General features: G+C 36.2%; 1 protein-coding gene across 1 annotated transcript in view; it reads left to right on the top strand.

Annotated features, from left to right (window-relative positions):
- The window catches only part of LOC142235616 (uncharacterized), a 212,017-nt gene that overhangs the window by 62,010 nt on the left and 123,055 nt on the right, over nucleotides 1–26,952 (top strand). The window contains exon 3 of the mRNA XM_075306879.1: nucleotides 5,802–6,343. Within this exon, the coding sequence (XP_075162994.1) occupies nucleotides 5,802–6,343 (542 nt within the window). The remainder of the gene's footprint in view (nucleotides 1–5,801; nucleotides 6,344–26,952) is intronic.

The raw sequence follows: 26,952 nt of genomic DNA, 5'->3' as shown, positions 1-26,952 counted from the left end.
TTTGTCATTTTTCTTCTAATCTTATTCTTACGTTAAAGTATCTCCTTTACGAACATAAAGAGAACCCGGACGTTATTTCAACGGTTGGCACTTTTCCACCGGCACAGAATCACTGTAAAACATGATGAAATTTTTGTCGATATATTTAGAACCACTTAACTTATCACAGATTCAACGATATAAGCGGACATTTCTAGCTTGAGATATGATTCTCGCGTCTAGTAAAAAAACTAAAAATGTAACTATATCTCAAAACGTGTTGCATATAAAAATTTAACTTCTATATTCGATTCAGAAGATGAAAATACATAAAAAAATCACCTCACATCAAATATACATGACAAAAATTAAAATGGTTAAAACTAAAAGCATATATTATTCTCTTAAGGCCGTATTTAGTAAAATAGCAAGGTTGTAATGTAATGGTTTTAATACTCACATTTAAAGTGAACTTCGCCAATTGTGAAACATTCGGGTACAGTTTAGGTTTGCTATAGTGGCAGCCCGTTATTTCAGGCCCACTTTGACTATTCAGTCCCTTATGATGCAGCAGTGTTTAACTTCTCTCTTGTCACTGAGTGCCACCCGATTCCATGCAGGAAGCTCAAAGACAATGAATCTCCTATTAATCCCTATCCACCTATCCACCGTTGCAAAACTTTATAGTGTTTAGTCGAAACTAGGATTGAATCCATAACCGTTTGTATGCAAAGCGGGCTTGAACCATTGTACGGCGGTTGCTCCCATATATCAATGTATAATAGCAATTTTTCAATCTAAAAATTATTAAAAACAAAAGGTCTTTCAAAGGAATACAATATTATACAATCCAGTACTTACCAAACAACACAACATAATTTTTCTATTTTCCCGGCTTGTCTCGTGTTTTCGTTTAAAAGTGATGCTTTGACGGCGTTGGCGTTTGACATATCGACGTTGACATTTGTCAAAACCAACATTAGGTCTGTTCGCGTACTTTTCTAGCAATAATTATCCAATAAAAACTAGGAAAATGTGCATTTTACTCTCTTTGCTTAAAATTGCTGAAAAGTACGCAAATGCAATCCAGTAACTAGAGAAAAGTAATCGTGAACAATTAGAGGCTAAACTCGAACCGACCTTAAAATGTAAATTTCTAAGAAGTGTTGCTTGTTCACAAATGTTATTGCATAATCAAAAAATACTAATTGTTTTTAACGTTTGAAGTTTTATAATGTGTACCATTTTACTATTGCCCATTTGACTGGAGAGACTTTATAATTTTATTCGGATCAGCAGAAAATTTCAGCAAACTACTGACTTTTCTGCAGTGTGGCTGCTGTTCCAAAATAACAGATTGTTTGCTGTTTTAGCAAAAAATCTGTTAAAACAGCAGCATTTTGTTTGCTGAAAAACAGCAGACAGCGTTTGCTATTAACAACAGACTTTTTTCTATGAGTGTATCTGAAGGAGGTATTGTTGAGAAGCCCCTACATCCTCAAGGTACGACTGTTTGGTTACCTGGACAACGTTTGCTTTTAACAATTACGTGCCACACAACCAACCAAACCGTTGCTATTTTGCAGGAAACGTTTCCGGAAACCAAGATATTGCGATTAAAAAATAAATAAATACAAATTATTTTCCATATGCGCCATATATAGCATATCTGTGCAGATCTAATTATACCTGAACCAATATCTGAACGGATCCAATTAGATAAAATTTGATATTATTAGACAGGATTGGATCCTCCAATTTTTACACGGGCGTGTTCTTTTATGCGCCTTGCATTTAATTACGATCCGACAAATGATTATAATGTACATCCCAATGTTAATACCAAAGACAAATAAATCACAAAATAGGATCCTTATTGCCTATTCCTGATGAAGAATACAAATGTATGCATATATATATATTTCTATGACAAAGTGGCAGCCCGATTTAGTTTCAGGCTAACTTACAGCCTATTTCTGATATCCGAATTCTGCTGTTCGTTCGCATACAAAACGAAAATCAGCTGATTTCGGTTTCTCTAAGCTCTATCTAAACGACAAGTGAGACGAAAATCAATGCGAACGAAAACGTAACGTTACCACTAAAATTGGGTTTCTCTAACTCCATTCGTTCGCATTTTGTCGAACAGAAATGTAAAATCCACTCACTTTGCACAAACCTTTCGTTTTGAGGAAATAGGCATCATAAATAGAGAAAAACTTAATAATTGATAAATTGATTAACGCTTTTTGGTGCAAATATATGATAAAAGTGGTTTATATCGATCTATTTCTCTTCATAGCCGCCATATAGCCCGATTAAAGGCAATTCTAAAACGAACAAACACATACATTTGGAATTAAACACTCATTAAAAGGAAAACCGACACCTAATTATTGCAGATATATAGAAATACAAATACATATCTCTCTACGAGGGCTAATTTCTTAAAAAAAATATAGAGCTAAACCAAATATCTATAATGAGAAAAATTTGCAAAATAAACGGCGATGCCAGATTGATTTTTAAGGAAAATAATTTTTAAAATGTATGGGCCTTTTTCAAGTAATTGAAATAAATGAGATCTGGTAATATTAGCATTTGACAGTAACGTAAACCATGCGAACGAACGAAAGGAAGTTAGAGAAACCCAAATCTAGACGAAAGTGAGTGACTGCCGTTCGTTCGCAATTGCTTTCGTTCGGATATCAGATATAGGCTGTTAGACTATTCAGTCCATTGTGATACCATATTAACTAAAAGTACATATTAAGTTAGGTTAGGCATAGTGACAGCCCGAAATTTTAGGTTCACTATGAATTTCAGTCCATTGTGATACTACGGTGGTGAACTTCTTTCTTATCACTGAGTGCTGCCCGATTCTGTATTAAGCTCAATGACAAGGGACCTCCCTTTTATAGCCGAGTCCGAACGGCGTTCCACATCGTAGTGAAACCACTTAGAGAAGCTTTGAAACACTAAGAAATTTCACCAACATTACTATTACATGGGCACTTCTAGTTTTAACCGCTGGACCTTCTCTATTATTTACTTCTGTTAAACCAACCTAATTGTTCTAAAAACATTAACAGATTTCTTAAGATAACGTTTTCCAAATCCGTCATCTTATCTAAAGCTGTATGCTTCTAAAATTTGCTTACGCCTTACACAAAATGCAGGACACTCACATAAGAGGTGTTTAATTGATTCCTTTTCCTCCGCATTATGACAGCTCATACACTAGTCATTATTCTTCGCTCCAATAGTTTTTGGAAACTCGCCTATCAGGCAGCGACCCGTTATAGCACATATTAGGAGTGATATCTGACGTCTTGAGAACACTAGCATATCTAGTGTGCGGTTTAAGTTTAAATGGGGCCATATTTGCTTGGTGTCGTTACAACCCTTGCCATTCTCCCATCGAACATTTGCCATCATAACATAAAAGCCTTCTTACGCAGAATGAGCTTTCAGGTAGCCAGAGGCATACCAACTGAAAGGTAGTTCCCCCGAAATATGTAAGGTAGTTCCTCCTGAAATATACAGTGAGTCACAGTGAAAATGGCCCACCAGAGTAAATGTAAATATATTGAAATTTTATCTCATATTTGGCCAATCAGAGATCCAAATGTCAGTTTTCTCTTAGGTAAATATAATTAATAACAACATTTGGTGAGTATAAAGTTCAGGTTTCAGCTATAAATTATTGGAATCAGGCATTTAAGAGAAATGTCAGAAATATCATGCCACAGTGAAAATGGCCCACCAAAAGAAATGGCAAAAATATAACGGTTTTCTTCCAGCATTTCATCACATTTGCTTTTACCTGTTACATTACAATGTTCTTAGAATATTAAAAGTGCAAACACGCAACAAAGTGGTCGATTAAAATTTTCTTAAAAAAAGATAAAACAATCGAAAAATGTGACCTCACACTTCGTTTGAGATGCGAAATTTAATAATAAATCATTTTAAAAACGGCGTAATTCAAAGGCGAATTGAAGAAATGGTTCAAGTCCCTCGTGAAACCATTAAAAATATAATTAAAAGGTATACCGATGAAAATCGGATCATTGATAAGCCGAGATCCAGTTCAAAAAAACTTTTCTGACAGAGATGAACGATGGATAGTAAATAAATGTCGATCTAACCCCAAACTAAGTGCTCCAAATATTCGAGATTTGGTGGCCAAACATCTCCAAGTGAATTGCCATGCAGAAACCATCAGAATAGTTCTCCACAGATCAGGATTACATGGACGAATTGCAAGAAAGAAACCTTTCGTAAGTGCTAAGAATAAGAGAGACCGATTACTATTTGCCCATGCGTATACAGCAGAGGAATTTTCGTTTTGGAAAGATGTTCTATTCGTAGATGAGTCGAAATTCATCCTTTTTGGGTCAGATGGTAGAAGAAATGTGTGGAGAAAAGCAAACGAAGAACTGCACCCAAAGCATTTACGGCCAATTGTTAAACACGGCGGAGGGCATGTGATGGTTTTGGGTTCTTGCTCTGCTGCGGGTGTTGGAAATCTCATTTTTATTGAAAGCAACATGGACAAGATGCAGTATCTGTCTATTTTGAAAGATAATTTGAAGCAAAGTGCGGAAAAGCTGGGCATTGGTAGCTGATTTCATTTTTACCAAGACAACGACCCAAAACATACAGCTCATGTTGTAAAAGAGTGGCTGCTTTATAATTGTCCGCGTGTCATAAAAACTCCAGCCCAGTCTCCGGACTTAAATATAATAGAAAATTTGTGGTATAAACTTGAAGTGGAAATTCGAAAATATCATATATCCTGCAAGGAAGACTTGAAGAGAGCATTAGTGGAAGAATGGCAAAAAATAAGCCCTTCTTACACAACAAAATTGGTAGAATCCATGCCATGACGCTTAAAATCAGTCATTAAACAAAAAGGATTTTCCACTAAATATTAGATATAATTTATTGCATTAAAATATTTAGTTAAACGTTTTGGATCATCTTCACTGTGGCGTGAGTTTTTTTGTTTTCTTTAAAAACATTTTTGTTTTATGAATTGATAGAATTTTAAGGTCTTTCTAATATTATATTTAGTTTGTATTTATCTATATTTTAAGAAAATAAAAGAAATTGAAATATATATTTGCAAGAAAATGAGGTTTTCATTCTAACAACTAAAGTTGTATGGGTGGGCCATTTTCACTGTGACACTGTATATGGTAGTTCCTAGCCTTGCTAACTCATCCACTTCGCAGTTCCCCGGTGTGTTCCTATGGTCAGGCACCCATATTAGGTGAATATTGTACTGCTCAGCCATCTCGTTGAAAGATTAGGGAATTTCGAGTTAAGGAAACATAGTCCAAGGTTTTTTGCAGGTTGACGAGACGATAGTTTTGAATAAATCTTTTTCATTCTACTATAAATAACGAATAAAAATATTTTTGCACTTTTAACATAGAGTGTTGGTGGAAACCCCGAACATAGTTCCCGCCTCTAACCGAAAATGTCAATTTTCACTCCAATGTCGAATATTGTAACTGATGTGGACGTGCTCAAATGTGTAAAAGTAATTTTTTCAAAATTTTAATAGGTGAGAAAAGTATTGCAATATTATATATAATACAACGAGTTGACAATCATGATCTTGCGTTGACTTCATTCATCGCTATTTAGAAATAACAAAACATATCCCTTGAAGCTCCGTTAACTAACGAACTTTTAAATTTTAAAAATCCTTATGGACATACCTGTCATCTTGCCTATATATTCCATAATTCTTTCTGATAATTCTTTTGCCGTTAGTTAGTGATAAATAATTTGATAATTCTTTGTTTTAGACTGAGTCGCCAAAAAAAAGAGCAAGGTCCTGTAGTCCGATTGCTAATTCAAATACTGAAGACAATGCATTTAATGAGAAACGATTCAAGATGGAGAGTCCACAATTCTACAAAAAAATTAATGAAATGTTTCCAACATTTGAAGGTCTTGCAAAACAGCACGTTGAATGCATATCAAACAATAGTTTAATTGCAACAGAAAATAAATTAAAAGTAATCTCAAGTGAAATCAAAACACTAAATGAAATACTTCACGCGAAAGAAATGGACTTGAATAGAATCTTGCATTTAAAGGCCGTGAAAAAGGAAATATACACAAGATTGTTGAGAAAGAAGGAAATACTGGAAATTACAGAAAATTTAGGCAAAACCTACAGTCAAAAATCTCTAATGGAATTGAAGGACCTGGAATTGTATTTGTCTGAAAATTCTAACCCAACAAATACTGCAAATTCGACAATACAACAAATAATAGAAAATCGAGCAAACATGAAAACGGAAGACCTGGAAAGGGAAAAGAATAATACTAGCAGACTTCATAGGTGAGTATCTATTTACTGAATTCACAAATAATAGAAATATCTTATTTGTCATCCATTTTTATACCATAAAACCCTACGTGATCTGAGTACAATAACTTTGATCTTGGGTGAAAAAGTGCCTACCACATGTATTCCCAGTCAGAAAAAACCATCGGAAAAGCGTTGTAAAAGCATTGTAAACGGTTGATACACGGTGGGAAAAAGCGTTGCTACAACCCCAAAATGATAACATCATTCTACGGTGTATCGATCGTATTTAACAACGTTTTCAAAGCGTCATGAAAACAATATTTTATACGCTTTTTCGATTGTTTAACGAACGCTTTGACAACCCCAAATGATAACATCGTTATACGGTGTATCGATGGTTTTTACAACCAATAAAAAACACTGAAATTGAAGTTTTTAATTTGACTATACATTTTCCATTCAAAAAACCAAAGGTGCACTAAAAAAATCGAGGACACTAAAGTCACTTTAACTATATTTTAGCTCATGAACTTATTGTGTTTTGTGTAAGTAAGGGAATTAAGTTATTCACAAGGGGAAAAGTTATTCACAAATGTCCGTATTTCAAACAAAATACTTAAGAATTTCTTAAAATTTGTACATTTTACCCCAAATGCGCCAAAAGAACATTCTTGCAATTTTGAACTCCAATTTTTTCCTTCAAAGAACGAAATTATCTTTAAAATGTGAACGAAAATTATTTTGTCCAAAAAATTTCTTGAATTAGTCAAACAATATATGTGGACTTATGACAAAACCCCATAAGACGAGATAGAACAATTTCTCAAAAATTGTATGTTGTGTGTAGTTTTTGAAGGCGCATCTTTCTGTGTTTACAGATACAGATGCATTATCTGCCCTAGATCGAGAGATAAGAATGGTGTCTCGAATTTTTTAAGTTTAATTTTAGCAAAGCAACATATCTCATCATATGTTGTAAAATAAAATCGAAATACTTGTATGATACTTTTGACAAAACAACATAAGTCCACATAAGGTTTGTGTAATTGACAATTTTTTTTACAAAACAACATATTTCGAGTCATAGTGTTTTGTCGAAAAAAAAAAAAACAAATAAAAATAAACGCATATAACTCCAGTAGTGTTGTTTTTTAGTCAGAATATGATCAGGATTCAATGCGACAAAATACATAGATAGGTTTTTTTTTTGTTTTAAATAAAATATCATATGACAAAACAACATAAGTCGGTAATTCCTAAAAATAAGCTATCGAAAAAATCTATCACTTAAATATTAAACATTTTCCAGATCTTTTCTACAGAAGTTTTTGAGACCCCCTGTAGGTGTATTTTCGCTCCTCTGTAAAATTGTGTTTTTAGACTTATGGGGTTTTATCATAAATCCACAGATACGCACTTAAAACTTCGTACAAATGTAGGCAATTATTTGTAAAATTAACCAAAATTGTTCTTCCTGGTAGGTTCACTGTTTTTTAGTGTACACCTTCAATTTATATGAAAAATGAATATTATCCTATTCTATGTTAAATCAATTCATATCAACAGTAATACCTCCATTATTCATAAAAAAACCTTACACATTGAAGGAAAATGCATTTTCAACGATAATTTTGTGGAAAATATACTTTTTAAAAACCGTCAATTAATTTGTTTAGCAAGCGTTGTTTCAACGTTATCTTCCAACGTTGTTACAACGCTCAATATTTATAACCATCAGGAATTTCTGACTGGGTTACTCCAAGATTCCGTAATATGTCAAAATCAGAACCACTTCCTGTTATGTAGTTCCGTCGTTCGCAATAAATACCAGTGCCCTTCAACCATAACGGATACACATCCATATGAATCACCGGATTTATGGTTACCTTAAAATTTCGATATATTATTACCCCTATAGTTAACATTATTTTAGTTCATGAAAATTAGTTGATTTTAGTTAGATTTTGACCAATGTGAGCAAAGGTTCCTTTTTTTCGAACGGTCCCATCACCCACTTTCCCGCCCCTTCCGACCGTGAGGACCTCGTCCCCATAACGTAGGGACAGCATACACACCATGATCTGGACCATGGCGGCGTGGAGGCGGAGGGATGTAATCAGCTACAGAGAAGGACTCATCAGCCGGACTTATTACATCACAAGACTAAATACTAGCTTATTCAACAACAAAATGTATTAGTTATCCAAATATGCTAAAATTCTGAACTTCATCACATCAATACTTAAGTTAGTGTCAACTAGATGATAGATTGAATTAAAATTAATGCACATCCTACAAAAAGGCTCCATAGAGCATAATACGAACGTTGAAAATCAATGAAAAAACTGGTAATTCCTTATTTGAATATTTGTTTGCTTACTTTGACGATGTTGGAGTGATACCAAAATAAAACAAACCAAAACACAGGGATTTAGAGTTTTGAAAAGAGAATCAAGAGTTTTTTTATTTATTGTCGTGAACAAAAAGTTACCTCGTAAAGGTACGCCGTGAGCGCCAAGAACCAAACGAATACGAATAATAATAAAAAAACGAGATCATAGGATGGTGATAGCAGAAAAGTTACTCATTAGATTCGATGATGCATTAACACGTAGGGAATTAATGTAACAAACTAGTCAAACGAAAAAATATACGAAACGATACAATTTGTACTTAAACGTGAACTAAAAATGAGAAAAAAGTTGTATACAAATATAGAACACAATTTTACAAAAAAAAAAAAAAAAAATAGTTCATGTTTTCCTAAAATGGGGGACGTTTTCTTAAACTGAGTTCACAAGTCTCTCAAATTGATTACATTTTACTAAAATTGTATCTATCTTGAACAAAATTACCGTTTTTACCAAATTCATGTCATGTAGTGCATTTAGGACATTTTTCGTATGATGTATGTTACATGCTCTTTGTTTACCAATTAATAAGATTGGGATAATTTGCAAGCGTCTTCCCATGTTAAATTTGGGATCGACAATAATTTGGTTTGTAACTGAGCACAACAGACTTAGGTTAGGTTAGGTTAAAGTGGCAGCCCGATTAAGATTCAGGCTCACTTAGACTATTCAGTCCATTGTGATACCACATTAACTAAAAGTACCTATTACATAAGGGCACTTCTAGTTTTAACCGTTGAACCTTCTCGATTATTTTCTTCTGTTGAACCAACCAGATTGTTCCAAAAACATTAACAAATTGTTCCGAGAACACTAGCATATCTAGTGTGCGGTTTAAGTTTAAATGGGGCCATATTTGCTTGGTGTCGTTAAAACCCTTACAATTCTCCCATCGAACATTTGCCATCACGACAGCCTTCTCACGCAGTAAGAGCTTGCAGGTAGCCAGAGGCACACCAACAGATTCTAGTTCCCCTGGAATATGTAAGGTAGTTCCTAGCCTTGCTAGCTCATCTGCTTCGCAGTTCCCCGGTATGTTCCTGTGGCCAGGCACCCATATTAGGTGAATATTGTGCTGCTCTCATTGGGAGATTTGCGGCAGTCGATGGCCGTTTTCGAGGTGAGGAACACAGAGTCCAAGGATTTTATTGCAGGTTGTCTGTCTGAGTATATATTAATGCCAATATTGCTTGGAGCATTACTTCTCAGCCAATTCACCACTTCTCTTATTGCTAATATTTCAGCCTGAAAAACACTACAGTGATCAGGTAATCTTTTCGCTATTCGAAGTTCCAGATCTTTAGAATATACTCCGAAACCCACTTGGCCATTCAATTTGGAGCCATCAGTGTAGAAATCTATATATCTTTTATTCCCCGGGGTCCGTGTACACCACGCCTCACTGTTGAGAATTAGAGTCTCAAACTTTTTGTCGAAAAGTGGACTCGCCAAAGTGTAATCCACTACGTTAGGCACATCTGGCATTATTTTGAGGACCGAACTGTGACCGTAACTTTTTTCCGACCACAGCGATAGCTCGCGCAACCGCACAGTCGTTGTTGCAGCTGACTGTTTGGCCAAAATGTCTAAAGGCAATATATGCAGCATGACATCAAGGGAATTTGTTCCTGTCTTGCTGAATGCGCCTGAGATACACAAGCACGCCATACGCTGAACTTTGTCTAAACTTGTCGGCTGGTGAAGTGCCGGCCACCAGACTACAACACCATATAGCATTATAGGTCTAACCACTGCCGTGTATAGCCAATGTACAATTTTTGGTTTTAGTCCCCACTTTTTCCCTATTGCCTTTTTTCACGAGAATAAAGCTACCGTTGCTTTCCTCGCCCTTTCTTCAATATTAAGCTTAAAGTTCAGCTTCCTGTCCAAAATAACACCAAGGTATTTTGCACACTCCCTAAAGGGAATTTCAATACCCCCTAAGGAAATGGGCCTAACCGTGGGAGTTTTGCGATCTTTGCAGTACATGACTAGTTCTGTCTTTGCAGGATTTACCCCAAGACCATTATCTTTCGCCCATTTCTCAGTTATCCGGAGGGCTCTCTGTATAATATCTCTAACTGTTGATGGGAATTTTCCCCTGACTGCTAGCGCCACATCATCTGCGTACGCCACCACTTGTATCCTTTCTTTTTCTAGGGAAACCAGAAGGTCGTTTATAGCAACATTCCAAAGAAGAGGTGATAGAACTCCTCCTTGAGGAGTGCCTCTGTTCACATACCTTTGTATGTTTGCTTATCCTAGTGTGGCTGAAATGCGTCTCTTCCTCAGAAGTTCGTCTAACAGCCTAAGTATATCTGGATCAACATTTTGAGTTGTCAGTCCATTTAATATCGAGCTCGGATGGACGTTATTGAACGCCCCTTCGATGTCTAGAAATGCCACGATTGTGTATTCTTTGACTGATAGTGAGCTTTCAATAAAGCTGACTAGTTCATGTAATGCGGTCTCAGTAGACCTGCCTTTCGAGTATGCATGTTGTCGTTTCGAGAGCAAACTTGAATCGACGCTAGTTCTAAGATAAATATCTATCATCCTCTCCACAGTCTTAAGTAGGAATGATGATAAGCTGATTGGTCGGAAATCCTTCGCATTCGAGTGAGAGGCTTTTCCCGCTTTAGGTATGAAAACGACTTTTGATTCTCTCCACTTTCGTGGAATATATGCTAAGTTGATACATCCTATATATATCGCCGACAACCAGAGGATAATTCTGTCAGCCACCGCTTGTAACTCCGCCGGAGTAATTCCATCAGGCCCGGGGGATTTGAATGATCCAAAGCAATTTAACGCCCATTTTATTCTCGATTCTGATACAATTTCCTCGTTAGGAAACGACCGCTGAGCCACTGTGGCACCGCCAGTGCATGGTTCAACCGTCTGCTTTCCAGGAAAATGTGTGTCCAATAGTACCTCCAGCGTCTCCTCACTGGACGTTGTCCAATTGCCCTCCGATGTTTTAATGAAACCTGGAGCAGAGCTCGTGGATGCTAGCACCTTCCGTAGTCTGGAAGCCTCGGACGTATTCTCAATGCTGCTGCAGTAATCATTCCAAGAGTTATGCTGAGCCTTTCTCAGTTCTCGCTTGTATCCTCTCAGATTCTTCTTGTAAGCGTCCCAATCCACAGGAGCTCTGATGGACTTTGCTTTGTTAAAGAGCTTCCTGCACGATTTCCTCATATTACCTAACTCCGTAGACCACCATGGTGGTCGATTTTTCCCCCTTGGCTTCCCTTTAGGGCATGCAGCTTTCAGTGAAATGTTGAAGGCCTTAGTAATCCTCTCCACTGTGTGTTCGATAACTTGCACAGTGCTCATATTTGTCTCTGGTATTTCCGGTATCATCATATTGAACGATTCCCTATACCTATTCCAGTCAGCTTTCCTAACATTTGGCGGAAATATGGTCTTGGTGGTATGAACATCAAATTTGAAACTGATGTAGCGATGATCTGAGAAGCTGTGTTCACTTAAAACATGCCGCTCAGATATCATTTCATTCAGATCTTGCGAGGCCAAGGTGATGTCCAAAACCTCTTGCCTGTTTTTAGTGGCAAAGGTTGGGGCATCTCCCTTGTTGCAAACTACCAGATTAGTACGCAAAATAAACTCTATTAGCGAATAGTTTGAACCCCGGAGTACTTAATTCACATATTTTGTTTCTATAAACATATGGTTCTTGAATAAGAACTATGTCTATGTCCCCTTTCATCAGGAGAACTTTTAAGGCAGCACATGCAGCCTTACAATGATGAAGATTTATCTGGAGGATCCGTAGGACCATCGAGATTTTCAACAACCGTCACATCAGCCGCTTCAATCGAGTCATCAAGAATGTCCTCTTCAGAGATATCGGTGACTCTCGCAATAACCATAGGTTCAACTTTGGTGAGTTCTGAGACAGTAGAAGCCTCCTCACGCATACGGTATCTATCGATGTCTTCAACTTTGGTATCTCCCTCGACTTCGCAAGAGGATCCGCTTACTTCTGATTCAGACAGAGGCTTGTCCATTTTTGAATCCTTTAGCTGATCGTTTTTATACACCTTCATTTGGATATAATGAAAGCCATAACATACACGGCCCTGGGACTTTGCTAGATGTGGCAAAGACTGAGTGTTCAATATAAACACTGCATGCCGTCTTGGCCCATCCACTTCATCCAAACGGCCAACCATCCAATCAGCTGTTGGAAGATCTGGATTGCATTGTTTCAGTCTATTTAAAATAGACTCAGGGTCAGGAGGGTTTGCAGGTATCCACGCATGTGCTCTTGGTCTAGCCGGTATGTCTTTCTTCTCGACTAACTCTAGAGCAGCTCCTTCCCAAACTTCACCAATTAGTATCAGAGCAGCTTTAAAACATTCTATAGACCTCTGGTCCTCAACAGACTTAAGTGACAACTCAGCATTACTGTTACAATAGGAATACATCTTAAAACAAAAAAAAACTCTGTTTTAGCTCCTTACAGCAAAGTATTATATAAATACTAGCAAACTCGGCTAACTCCGTGTTTGCTAGCTTCGTTCTACGTAACATTTCGTTTTGTGATTAAAAGATGAAGAAACATTTTTTATTTTGTTTTAAATTTGAAAATGAAAAATTTCATTTCACAGCAGTAATGTGTTTACTGCACACAGCCATGCGCTGCCTTTTTGTGACATACTTGCACAAATATTTGATAAATAAATCCGAAGTTCCCTGTTCGTGCATGTGACGTGGGCTTCCATTATAAGATGATGGGAGAATGGTCAGACGTCCAATATTATGAACATCACCATCTGAATGAACAGCATTATGTAAGTGTATATAGTCCTCAGATCGTAGCTTTACCTGATTGAATCGGATGAACCCTAAACGTTCGGCCTCGACTTTTTTTTCATTTTCATTTCATTTTATTGAGTACCTACACAACAAGATTAAAATCTTATAATTACAGTGCAGGATTATAAATGTTAAAACATCTCCGACTTATAATAAGTATATACAATAATTAAATTTTAAAGATAAAAGAAAAAAAGAAAAATTTAAATAAATAAAATAAAAATTTAATTATACAATTATTTTTCGAGCTTCATGGACAGATATAGATTAAGGAACATGGTTAATAGAGCCATTGAAAAGAAAACGCCAGATACCAATCTATACACGCCTGGACTGTACATGTTTCGGTTCGGGCGAATGAACCTTTCCACAGCCTTTAGTATAGATCTGGCTGGGAGAGATAACTCAATTTTGGGCCCTTTATGCTAACTCCTTATGGAGAAAACATTTGGGAAATTTCCTCTTACAAATTGAATCATCTTTTCTCCCACTGTACATCATCTTTTCATATAACTTACAAGTCCCTTAATCTTATTTTTATTTCGTTTTGTTACATAGTAATGCAACAACACGAAATTTATTTTTAGAAAGCTAATTTGTTATCTCTCCCAGCCAGATCTATACTAAAGGCTGTGGAAAGGTTCATTCGCCCGAACCGAAACATGTACAGTCCAGGCGTGTATAGATTGGTATCTGGCGTTTTCTTTTCAATGGCTCTATTAACCATGTTCCTTAATCTATATCTGTCCATGAAGCTCGAAAAATAATTGTATAATTAGATATAATGCATTTGGACGTCAATTGCCTGTTTCGGTATCAGGCTAACATGTAATATAATAAGCAACGATGAGCCCGTCGTAAAACTAGGAAAAACACGACTAATGTACGCGTTAGAATTGTTGTTGTTTCCTGGAAACCAGTTTCTGTTAATTGTCATATGTTGTAGTTGACTGTAGAAACAATAAGCATTGTTCGACTGTTCACCACTTAGGTGAATTCTAACAAATTAGCTTTCTAAAAATAAATTTCGTGTTGTTGCATTACTATGTAACAAAACGAAATAAAAATAAGATTAAGGGACTTGTAAGTTATATGAAAAGATGATGTACAGTGGGAGAAAAGATGATTCAATTTGTAAGAGGAAATTTCCCAAATGTTTTCTCCATAAGGAGTTAGCATAAAGGGCCCAAAATTGAGTTATCTCTCCCAGCCAGATCTATACTAAAGGCTGTGGAAAGGTTCATTCGCCCGAACCGAAACATGTACAGTCCAGGCGTGTATAGATTGGTATCTGGCGTTTTCTTTTCAATGGCTCTATTAACCATGTTCCTTAATCTATATCTGTCCATGAAGCTCGAAAAATAATTGTATAATTAGATATAATGCATTTGGACGTCAATTGCCTGTTTCGGTATCAGGCTAACATGTAATATAAAATAAAAATTAATATTAATATTAAAGAAAAAATGAAGAAAATTACTTGCATTTTTGATGATTGAAATTGTGAGTCAATATTATATCTACAAGTAAGATTTTAATTGTGAAATAAATTTTGAATACTTTTCTTAAAAGATGATGCGTTGCTGATGCATTGTATATCAGGTGGTAGAGTGTTCCAGAGACGTATCGTGGCAATAAAGAACTGCCATTAGGATACAAGACTTGTCCTTCTAAAGGGTATTATATTCCTATTCCTATCAGATCTGGTAAACCGAATTCTATCTAGAGATAGCTTGGTTTTCGTCTGTAAATCAATTTATGTAGAAATACTAACGATTTGACATTAAGCAGGGTATTAAAACTAAAGCCAAAGAGAGAGTCTGTAACATGCGAAACATGATCGGTCCTGCGTAACCCATACACATAACGAACTATACTATTGATTGCCACATTAAGTCTATTTTTGCTCACGGAGTCACAATTAGCGAAGAGTTCAGATCCATAAATTAAACCCGGTATCAAAAGACTTTTCGCCAGGAGAAGTCGAATATTGACTGGTGTGTAGGAATGAGTAACCCATAAAGAACGTAATTTAGCATATGTCTGTCCAACATTATAAGAAGATGGGAGACATACAAATCCACAGCGAATTGCTGGAATAGTCGACGGCACTTCAGAATGACATTCTCCTAATGTGTACCAATCATCATATGATACGGATTGCGCTAAGATTTGTATTCGTTGATACCAGACAATGCAAAATTTAATTAATTGTTAATGGAAACCAATAACAGCAATAATTACCTGTAATTGGATTTACCATCTTCAACGTGATCTCGTATCCGTCTTGCCCTTGCCAATAAATGATTGGGTATTGTAACGCATCGTGTAAAGGAGACACATCGTACAAACGATGTGTCTCCTTTACACGATGCATGATATTGCTTCTTCGCTGAACGACAATAGGGCTGTTTTCTTTTAGCACTGGATACCCTAAGCCGTGAAGGACTAAAAGAAAACAGAGTACTCGTTTATCCAGGACATCTCCAAAAATATGCAACACTGTCATCAGCTGTTTAAAAACAATCACAGAAAAGAAGTGAAATCTTGCATTTTTAATGTATGAAATGCTCCAATTAGTAATAAATATTTACTGCTGCGATTATTTATGACACTACACCACTTTGAATTACATGTTTTTCGATAAATTAGTCACAATAAAGTGCTTTTGTGAATCGATGAAGCCTCACTTTATCAAAACACAATCTGGCAAGATCGGCGCGACTTGCACTGATGAGATGTTCTGGATAGAGCACCAGTGCAACGATGTTCTGGATACCCCATACAAATGTTGTATCCAGTGCAAAAAGAAAACGCCCTAATGTCTCGAGATTTAGTTGGATCGCCAACAATAATTGGAGCAACATCGTGAAAAAATGCTTTCAATTGTTCAATAATTCGTCTCTTTAACTGTTGTGTTCTCTGTATATTGCATTCAGCTGACCCACCATCGACGAAATGAATAAATTTGCAGAAATTGTAATGTTGGCACTATTGAACCATGCAAATGATATATTTGTCCTTGTATCTAGATTTGCAAACAATCATTTATTGAAGAAATAGCCCAATAAACACAAACGTTTGAAAAATACTAAATTTCAACAAATTTTCAAACATTTTTTCAAAGGATTAGGGTAATATTCAAGTTGAAAAATTGTTGAGAAAATCGCGTTCTCAACAAAAAACAGATATTACCCTCAACAGTGAAATTCAACACATTAGCAATAATATCTCAAGTGTTATCCTCAAATTGAAATGCATCGCTACTCAATAATTTGTCAAATAATTTTCGATGCGAGTCAAATTCAAAATTAACATCGTTGCAAATACTTTTCAACCTAAATTTATATGAATGATATACCCACTTCAAATTGAAAGTCAAAGCCAAAATTCTATGAATTTTGTATAATTTATTAATTTTCATCAAAATAAAATATATAATAATACACTACACTACATAATACACTACAATACCAATTGGTAAATAATAATCTTATTAAACATATCAACAAAAAAGAACAAAAAAAAAAGCAAACAACAAAACTTTAAATATCTTAAACATTATTAGTAAACACTTTTGCATTGATAATTCGATTTCCTTCCTTTTGGTGTCATAAAACAGCATTAAAATTTATTAACACGCGGACAATTTGAAATTAGGAACGTACTTGATCGCGTGTTAGAATTGATTTCCAGCAGAAGGAATTCACAAAATATCCATTTTAAACTGTTAATAGCATATGAATTAAACTGACGATGTGATGCACATTTTCATCCAGAAGTTGTTGATTTCAACAATTTGTTGTTTTTAACAATTTTAATTGGTTGCATTTGTAATGTTTCTGGAAACTTTTTCTTGTCGATAAGCCACTCATTTTTCATTGGTCAGCTTCTTAATGTTTGCAAGAATGTAGCATCCAAAGATTTTAGTTTTCTGCAAAGAGATTTAAATTTAGTGTCTTCTCTAAAGTGTTTATTTAATTTTTCATATTGACGTACCAATTATTATAAACTATTTGAAGCAGTTCCAATTAATTGTCCACCATTTTTTCATCGGTCAGCTTTTTAATGTTTTCAAGAACGTAGAATCTATAATTTTAGTTTTCTGCAAAGAGATATACATTTAGTGATTTCCTTAAAGTTTTATTTCATTTTTTATTTTCACTTACCTATTTTTATAAACTATTTGGTTATTTGTATAAAATTTTCCATTTTTTTAATTTCTTCGTTGCACAAATAAGTATTGAAAACCACATGGTTTTTTCGTTGCATTTTAGGGTAGTGTTTTGTCAAAGTTTTCTCATATTATCTTCAACACCTTTTCAAAGATTTCGTCAACATTTTGGCAAATTGGTTTGTTTATTGGGACGGTGTAACTTCTGATCGTGTGGTGTATATATAGTTGTTATGTGTTGCAATTCATTGTGTTGGTGTAAGTGATTTGTTATGTGTGTTGTATCTTTTACCTTGCAAGTCGGCATGAAGCCGCCTTGTCGAATGATATTAGCTCCAAAGGAAGTATTCAAGGATGGTTGAAGAAAATGGCTAGAATCGGGATCACTTCCATCGAACAATGATTTCAGTGGCTGTGGTGGTAAAAGTAATGGATCCAGTTTGACTTTTACAATTGCGCAGCACAATCCAGCCGTTTCTCTTTTGAACTTTAACGCATTGCAATATCGGCACATATTCGTCATTGGTCCAATATCTAAATTTTCATCATCACTGTAGTTCGCAGTGGGATCATATTGGAATGCCAAGCAATTGTATGATGCCATGATCTTCGTGTGCTCACCCGTTGTCTCAATCGGTCATATTCTCTTATTTTACTTTGTGTTTTTTCCCATAAATTCTATGAATATACTTGTTGCTGGCTTGCATGTTTTTTGCGCTGGCCGATTTTCGCACGTCGCCCTATTTTGGACTATGGGCAGAGTGGTGAATTTAACGTCAAATGCACGATCCACATAATTTACACAGTTCAACTTACCACCTTAAAGACAAATGTCTGATGTTGAAATTCACTAAAAAATTGCACAATACACTTAATTGACTTGATGATTTCCACTTGAAATGTTAGGAAACGATTAAGTTATTTTTTTACTATGTTTTTTTTCACAATTTCACAGTGTACACAATGCCGGTTTGTAACAAAAATCTTCCTCAAATCACTTTTGCAACTACTTAAATCGTTCGCAATATAAACATTACCGAAAATATTTTATTGAATGACAATTCATGTGAAAAAATAAAATTATTTTATAACAAAAACAACTGCATTCAATTCAAATTATAATTTTTTTAATGTGCGCTGTATGTAAAAAAAGATTTTCCCGCTTTTATGTTGAAACTTTTCTTGAATTTTCTTTGCTATAAACCTCACAAAGCCCGAGACCTTCCAACGAATGCAAAACCGTGCGTTCTGGAGTTAAAGCGTCAGGAACGAAAACCCGACTTATTTTTATATAGTAGATTAGAGCTCGACCGAAGAATCGGCTTCGGCGTCAAGAGGCCGATTAACCGAAGCTTTTTTAATAATTTATTTCATATCGAATTGACCATGTGTTGAATTTGTCCGAGCTTAAATTCCTCCATATAGAAGAAATATGAGAAGACCAATAAAATTGAGGAGAAAAAAAGTAGTATTAAAGAATGAAATGGATTCACATATTACAGACTACTACGCTGCGCAATGGTTAGGTTAGGTGGCAGCCCGATGTATCAGGCTCACTTAGACTATTCAGTCCATTGTGATACCACATTGGTGAACTTCTCTCTTATCACTGAGTGCTGCCCGATTCCATGTTAAGCTCAATGACAAGGGACCTCCTTTTTATAGCCGAGTCCGAACGGCGTTCCACAGTGCAGTGAAACCACTTAGAGAAGCTAAGTGTCTGAAACCCTCAGAAATGTCACCAGCATTACTGAGGTGGGATAATCCACCGCTGAAAAACTTTTTGGTATTCGGTCGAAGCAGGAATCGAACCCACGACCTTGTGTATGCAAGGCGGGCATGCTAACCATTGCACCACGGTGGTTCCCACTGCGCAATGGTAACACAATTGAATATTGGAAGAGTTCTCCTTTTCAACAGAGCGGCATTTATGCGCTCCACCCACAAATGTGGCCAGTGAGCACTTGTTCAGTCAAGTTTGCTTGGAGAAAATGTACACAAAATCGTTGTTTGTCATTATGATATCAACCTACTAAATTTTGAATACGAAAAAGTCCTAAAAGAATATTATAAAACATGGACTGAGTTGCCTTTTAATGTTGCTTTTTATGTCTTTGTTGAATAAAATATTGAACTAAACCACTCCAAACTTCTTTATCTACAAATTTCAGGAGAATAACACTAGTTTACACTGAAAATGTACATTTGATGAGAGGTGACTTTCTTATGTATTTTGATCTGCTGAATTCGAAAAAATGCTAAAATTTTTTTATGGAACAGTTTTTGAGATATCCCGTTATTTTTAGTTTTTCGCTCTTTTTTTCACTAAACAAATTACGGTACTTGGTACTTAAATGAAACGTATTGAGATTACGTATAATTGAATCTGTGATAAGTTAAGTTGTTCAAAAATATCGATGCAAAAAGGGCAAAGTTTAAAAAAAATCATGTTTTGCACTGACCCTTTTCCGCCGGAAAAGTACAAACCATTGAAAAAATGTTTTCTCTTCTTGGACCAAATAGAAGAAATACCACCGAAAATGCATTTTTGTGTGGGTGCGTTGCTCATATTTGCATTATTTGAGAACTATTGAGATATATCAAACAAAAGATATATATGCAAACTATCTAAATTTCGTAAAAAATAGCTTAAAGAGCTAAATCAGTTACTAATTTGGGCAATGACTTAGAGCTAGGCCCTATTAGTCGACCCGTCATTCTTGTAACGTTGTTTTAGATCAACTGTTGTTTTTTATTTATTGAATTTTCGAGTTTCACATACAACAAGATATTAATAATCTTATAATTACAGTATGTGAGTCTAGTTGACAATAGAAAGCTACGATGAGTTTGAAAAATAATTAAAAATGGATTTCTTGAAGGTATTAGCGTCGCCAATGAATTGGATTGGTGGAGGTAATGAGTTCCATAGACGGGTAGCAATATGGAAGAAATGCCACTCGGAGTTTGTACTGTTGTGGTATAATCAACATTCTTCTGTTGGTTCTTCCGAATCGTAATTTGCTGTACAGATATGTAGACTCTTTTGTGTAAACGATTTTGTGCAGGAAAACTAAAGTTCTTATTTTCAAGAGTTGGGAAAAGTCAACGCCATATAAGTTACTTTTGAAATTAGAACAGTTATCAAAACGTTTGATTCCATAGACATATCTGATAATGGCACTAGTATCAGTGTTACAAAATAATTCACAGCCGTAGAGAATTGGCATCAAGTAAGACTTTGCTAGAAGCATACGTATATGTTGAGGTGTATAGAACTGAGTTTGGCGAAGAATGCGTAGCATACCAAATACTTTCCCAGCAATAGCACAAATATTGTCATTCCACGTTAGTGATGCGTTGAAGATTACATCCAGATTTTTGGAGTTCTTAACGCGTTCAATATATTCACCGGAAATTTTTACCCGCATATCGTCAGAGACAAATTGGGTGCGGTTACTCACAATCATCACTTTAGATTTCTTTGGATTAATATGGAGATTGTTTTCGTTCGACCATTCACTAATATTATAAAGATCCAGATTGAGTTTGTCAATACCAGACGTAAGCTCGTCTCTTTTACAACTTAGATAGACTTGCACGTCATCGGCATAAATGTGGAGCTTAGAGTATTTTAAACAAAGTGGTAGATCGTTTATATACAAGCAGAAGGGAAGCGGCCACAAAATGGATCCTTGAGGCATCCCCGAGCTAACGAGAAATGGTCTGGAAGTTAAATTATTTATTTTTTCTGATTGAGTACGTTTCCATAAATAAGACCGAATTAAAGATAGAGCAGAAGGAGAAAAATTGAATTGTCGTTTTAGTTTTGAACACAGTAAATCATGGTTTACGCAGTCAAAGGCTTTAGAATGATCCAATAATGTAAGACATGTAATTAGATAATCGTCCATCGCCGATCGTACATCATCAGCAACATCAACAAGCGCAGTAATACAACTATGTTTTGCTCTGAATCCAGATTGCTTATAGTACAACAAATTATGACTTTAGATATAATCTGACATTTGCGAGTGTATTAGTCTTTCAAACGCACTCGCAAATGTCAGATTGTTTTTTTTTAGTTTTATTTATTTATTTTTTTATTTTATTTTGAGATTGCGAGCACTACAAGGACTTATCCTTATTAATGACAGTGCAAGCATAGATTAGAAGTTAACATATGAGGTTACATTAATTAGGTGGTTTGATGGAGTTTTAAGAATTGTATGTTTAATATTATATAATTGACATATATTGAGCTTGAACTTAAGAAAGAGCTTCTGATATCTCCTTTTTAAAATATGATGCGTTACCAATCAGTTGAGTATTATATGGAAGATTGTTCCAAAGACGAATAGCATTGATAAAGAATTGCCTTTCAGATATTTAACATTTGTATCTTTGTTGGATTAATCTTTTTCCTCTGTTAGATCTCGCGAACATAAGTCGATCATAAAGGTAATCGGGTTCTTTTGTATTGATTATTTTATGCAGTAACAATAAACATCTGTATTTTAGAACATTTTCAAAAGACATGTTAAAAATTTGATATGCGAAAGATGAAATTCTGTACGTTTTCTCGAGAATATATATCTGGCAATATTATTGAAGGTTACTTTCAGTTTATGCGAATCAGTATAATCGCAACTAGCATAGATTTCACAGCCATACAGAAGTACTGGAAGCAGGTAAGTTTTAGCGAGTAACATGCGTATATGTAAAGGCGTAAAGTTTTGGACTGCCCATAAGTTTCTTAGCATTCCATGGACCTTGCCGACGGTAACATTAATGTGATTTGTCCATGTAAGTTCTTCATTGAATGTGATGCCCAGATTGGATGCCGTAACAGCACGTAAAAGCGGTGTGCTATTTATTTTAAGAGGATAATCGGACTCGGTGTATCGTTTTCTCTTTGAAATAATGATATATTTGGATTTTGCTGGGTTAAGAAATAGTCCATTTTGAGAAGCCCAGTTATGTACACCTTGCAGATCTTCGTTAATATTCTGGAACATATTGATAGCATCGTGCGTGTAAGCATTTGCATGAAGCTGGACATCATCAGCATATATTTGTACTTTACAGTATTTCAAAACCTGTGGTAAATCATTGATATAGGCACTGAATAACAAATGGCCTAAAATAGAACCTTGTGGAACGCCACGCCACGTTTTGATCTCGTTGGATGTGGTATTATGATACGAAACAAGTTGGGAGCGTCCATTTAAGTAAGATGCAAGAAGACTGCACGCTGAATTAGAAAATTTAAAAGAAGAATTTAGTTTTTTAATAAGATTTGCCTGATTGACTGTGTCAAATGCTTTACTATGATCTAACAGCACGAGGCAAGCCAACATATTGTTGTCTATTCCCAATCGTATATCTTCTATAAAGTCGATAAGAGCAGTAATACAGCTTCTTTTTGGTCTGAAACCAGATTGTCTTTGCGAGAGCAATTTTTGGTTATGTATGAATTCTTCAATTTGATTGCACATAAGCTTTTCGAAAACTTTAGATAGATAAGAGAGAATGGAAATCGGCCTAAACTCTTTCGACTTGGGTATAGGTATAATTTTAGATATTTTCCAGGAAGTTGGAAACAATGATTTAGTAAATATTGTATTGAATACAAATGCACAGTACGGCAATAGTGAAGGTAATATTATTTTAATAAGTTTGGGGTTGATCTCATCAAGGCCAGTCGCATCAGATTTATCCATGAAACTTTTGTAGACTTCCCGTTTTCGTTAGGTATGTAGGAAGTGTTTTCGCTAGTTTCTTGTGGATGCAGATCACCGACGAATTTTTCATTCAAGCAGTTAACATCTACTTCGGCAGAACTACTTGAGTCGTTTTTCCTGATTCCAATGCTACGTATTTCCTTCCATTTTGATTTGGAGCTGATCGCTGAAGTAAATTTTTCCGGATAGTACTCTGACTTGGCGGTTTGTATGCTTTTATTCACATCTCGTCGAGCTGATCTAAATTGTTGCAAGAATTCAGGTGTTTTGAAGCGTTTCCATCTTTTGTAGCATAAATCACGCTTCTCAATCAAAGCTTTTATAGTATGGTTGAACCAAGGTTGTGGTTTATGTATTGTTCTTTTATGTACTAACGGAACACAATGGAAAGAAATTAGTTTCAGGTTGTTTTCAAGAAATAAGATTTGATCGTCAACATTTTCAAGGTAGTAAACATCATTCCATTCTATATTGCACATCAATTCATTTAATAAGTTATTGTCTATTTTATTAAAATCAGGAAAAGTTATATAACAGGCTTTGTTTATTATGTTTGCACGATAAGTCATAAATATCATATCATGCTTGGAGAAAGCTGATGCGGTAAGTTGATCGTATAGAATTACTTTATTCATGTTATTAACAAGAAAAAGATCAAGCAGGCTATTAGAACTCCTCGAGAAGTGGGTCGGATTGGAGGTATTTACTGGATGAATATCATATCTAAGCATCAAATCAGTGAGGCTATTATCTTGGAGGAGGTTGCTATTAAAATCACCTGCAATAATTATGTCATTGTATAGTAGGGTAATTTCATTCAGTGTGTGTACTAAGGCATCCATTTTCAGATTCTTATTTGGTCTGTATACACAACCAAGAAGCATTTTGTTAGGAGTAGTGTTAATTTCAACAAATATATATTCAATTTCACTGTCTACCTCTGATTTAATTTTTAGTGTGCATTTTATTCCATTACGGACGTAGATACATACACCTCCGGCATTGCTTTCTCTATCTGCACGTAATAATGAAAATCCTGGAATATTGTATAACGTGTCTGAAATTTCCTTATGGAACCAAGTTTCTGATACGCAAATAATGTCGATCGTGGTAGCCGTAGATATGTATAGTAATTCGTTCATTTTGTTATTTATACTTTGGGCATTGAGGTGCACTATGTGTAGACCCTCGTTTTGCTTCGATAAGATTCTCACCATGTTGAAAATATTGTCTTTGGAACTTAGTCTAATATCACGATTAAAATATCACAGATCTGTTGGTAACGCATGAACATTGGAAGTTATATTTTTGGTGTAATGTATAACTATATTATCTTTAATTCCTATTATAAATATTAATAGAAGGGTATATTTGTATAAAAATAGACATGGAAATAATAAAAATATATAGTTTATATTAATAAGAGGAATAACAATAATAAAACAAATAAGAAATGATTCTCTCAGTGTATATATATTGTTTAGCGTATACAAGTTAGTTGGCAATTCCATTTTCAATCTCATTGTTTGACGTCTCCATAGACAGCTGACGAAACGATTGGTGGTTTATTATGTTTGCATTAATCGACATTTGATTATATTGTTTAATGTGTGGTTCTATGGGTTTGAATGTGTGATTGAGTTGATCAATCGTTTCGATGCACACAGCACGATCGGAGTTGTTGTTGTTGTTGTTGTTGTTGTTGTTGTAACAGTTTATTGTGATCTCATCCATTTCATGTTATACGCTTGGTACATCAGCTTGTTGGCAGATCAAGGAACTCTGCGACTAAGATGGGGTGTGTCCAGAGTGATCTGGTGGTAAGTCGGGTTGGTTTGGCTGGGCAAGAGAAAAGATGACGCGTGTCGTGTGGCCCTTGGTTGCAAATTGGACAAACGTCAGCTACGCTGCTATCAATCACCGATAAGTAGGAATTGAGGCGGCTGCACTTGCCTGATCTTAATTGGGCCAAAACTACCCTAGTCTGCCGTGGGAGGTCTCTTTCCTCCGGTGCTATGGGTGGTGGTCGGACTCCAAGAACAGGATTAACCTTGTAGCTTCTCACCGCTTCAGCTACAGTATCCTCATGAATCCTGTTCAAACCTGCCTGGTACGCTGCTTGATCTAGAGGCTCTCTTTTATAGCGCTGGATCTCGCGCTCTAGATTATGTATATCAACCCTTACGTTCCTGGGTGGTGGTTGTGTATCCATAAGATGGTGGTTTGGATGATTACTGCGATAACAACCCAGGAGATACTGCTTTGACAACATGTAGTTGTGTCTTCGCACAGGGATGATCTTTGTCTCCACATAAAGGTGATCCAGGGGTGTGCTGCGGAGACACCCAGTCGCAGTTCTAAGAGCAGCGTTCTGGCAGGTTTGTATGTTATTCCACTGCGTATCACTGGTCTGCGGTGTCCACACTGGCGCTGCATAGTTTACCACTGACCGGCCAATTGCCTTATAAGTAGTTAGCAAGGTTTCTTTGTCCGCACCCCAAGTACTGCCGGCTAGTGACTTGAGGACCTTGTTTCTACCACGGAGCTTATTACAAATTGCAGTGGCATGGGCAGATGACCTAAAAAGGCTGTCGAATGTGACCCCAAGAATCTTGGGGTAATTTGTGGTCGGAATCATTACTCCATCGACTCTGATATTCAACTGCCTGCGCACTTCTGCCGTCCATGTAGTAAATAGTGTGGCTGAGGATTTGGTGGGGGATATCCTCAAGTTTCTCGCAGTGAAATAACTGGTAAGATTAGCTATGTAGACGTTCAACCGATCGCAAATGTCATCAACATTGGGCCCAGATGCCAAGATTGTACAGTCATCCGCATATGATACAATCTCGACGCCGTCAGGAGGGGGTGGAATCGAGGACATGTAGAGGTTAAACAGTGCCGGAGATATCACCCCACCTTGGGGAACTCCCTGTTTAACTCTACGCGGTCTTGACTTTCTGTCCCTGAATTCCACGTACGACTGGCGTCCACACATATAATTCAGCACCCAACGCTTCGCTCCTGCCGGTAGGGACGTATTCTCGATGTCCTCAAATAATGTGGCATGGTTGACCGTATCGAATGCTTTCGATAGGTCAAGCGCCACGAGGACCGTCCTGTGACACGGCCTGGGCTGGTTAAGTCCCTTATTAATATGTGTCGAAATGGCATGTAAGGCTGTTGTCGTACTATGTACCTTACGGAATCCATGTTGATGGTGGGCAGCTGGAAAATTCTCCACAAGGCTGGGGAGGAGTAATGCCTCAAGTGTCTTGGCTACTGGCGAAAGAAGGGATATCGGTCTGTACGATTCACCTTTACTCGAATCTTTGCCCGGTTTCAGTAGTGGAATCACCCTTCCCATTTTCCAGACATCGGGTATAATGTGTGATTCCAAAGACAAATTGAGGAGTCTGGTCAGGTACTCAACTCCCAGTATTCCCAGATGCTTCAGCATTAGCA

The sequence above is a fragment of the Haematobia irritans genome, chromosome 4 (genome assembly GCF_050003625.1).
Source record: "Haematobia irritans isolate KBUSLIRL chromosome 4, ASM5000362v1, whole genome shotgun sequence".
In the NCBI taxonomy this organism is placed as follows: domain Eukaryota; kingdom Metazoa; phylum Arthropoda; class Insecta; order Diptera; family Muscidae; genus Haematobia; species Haematobia irritans.
Note: the sequence above shows the minus strand (reverse complement) of the source record. Positions and strands in the feature narration are given on the sequence as shown.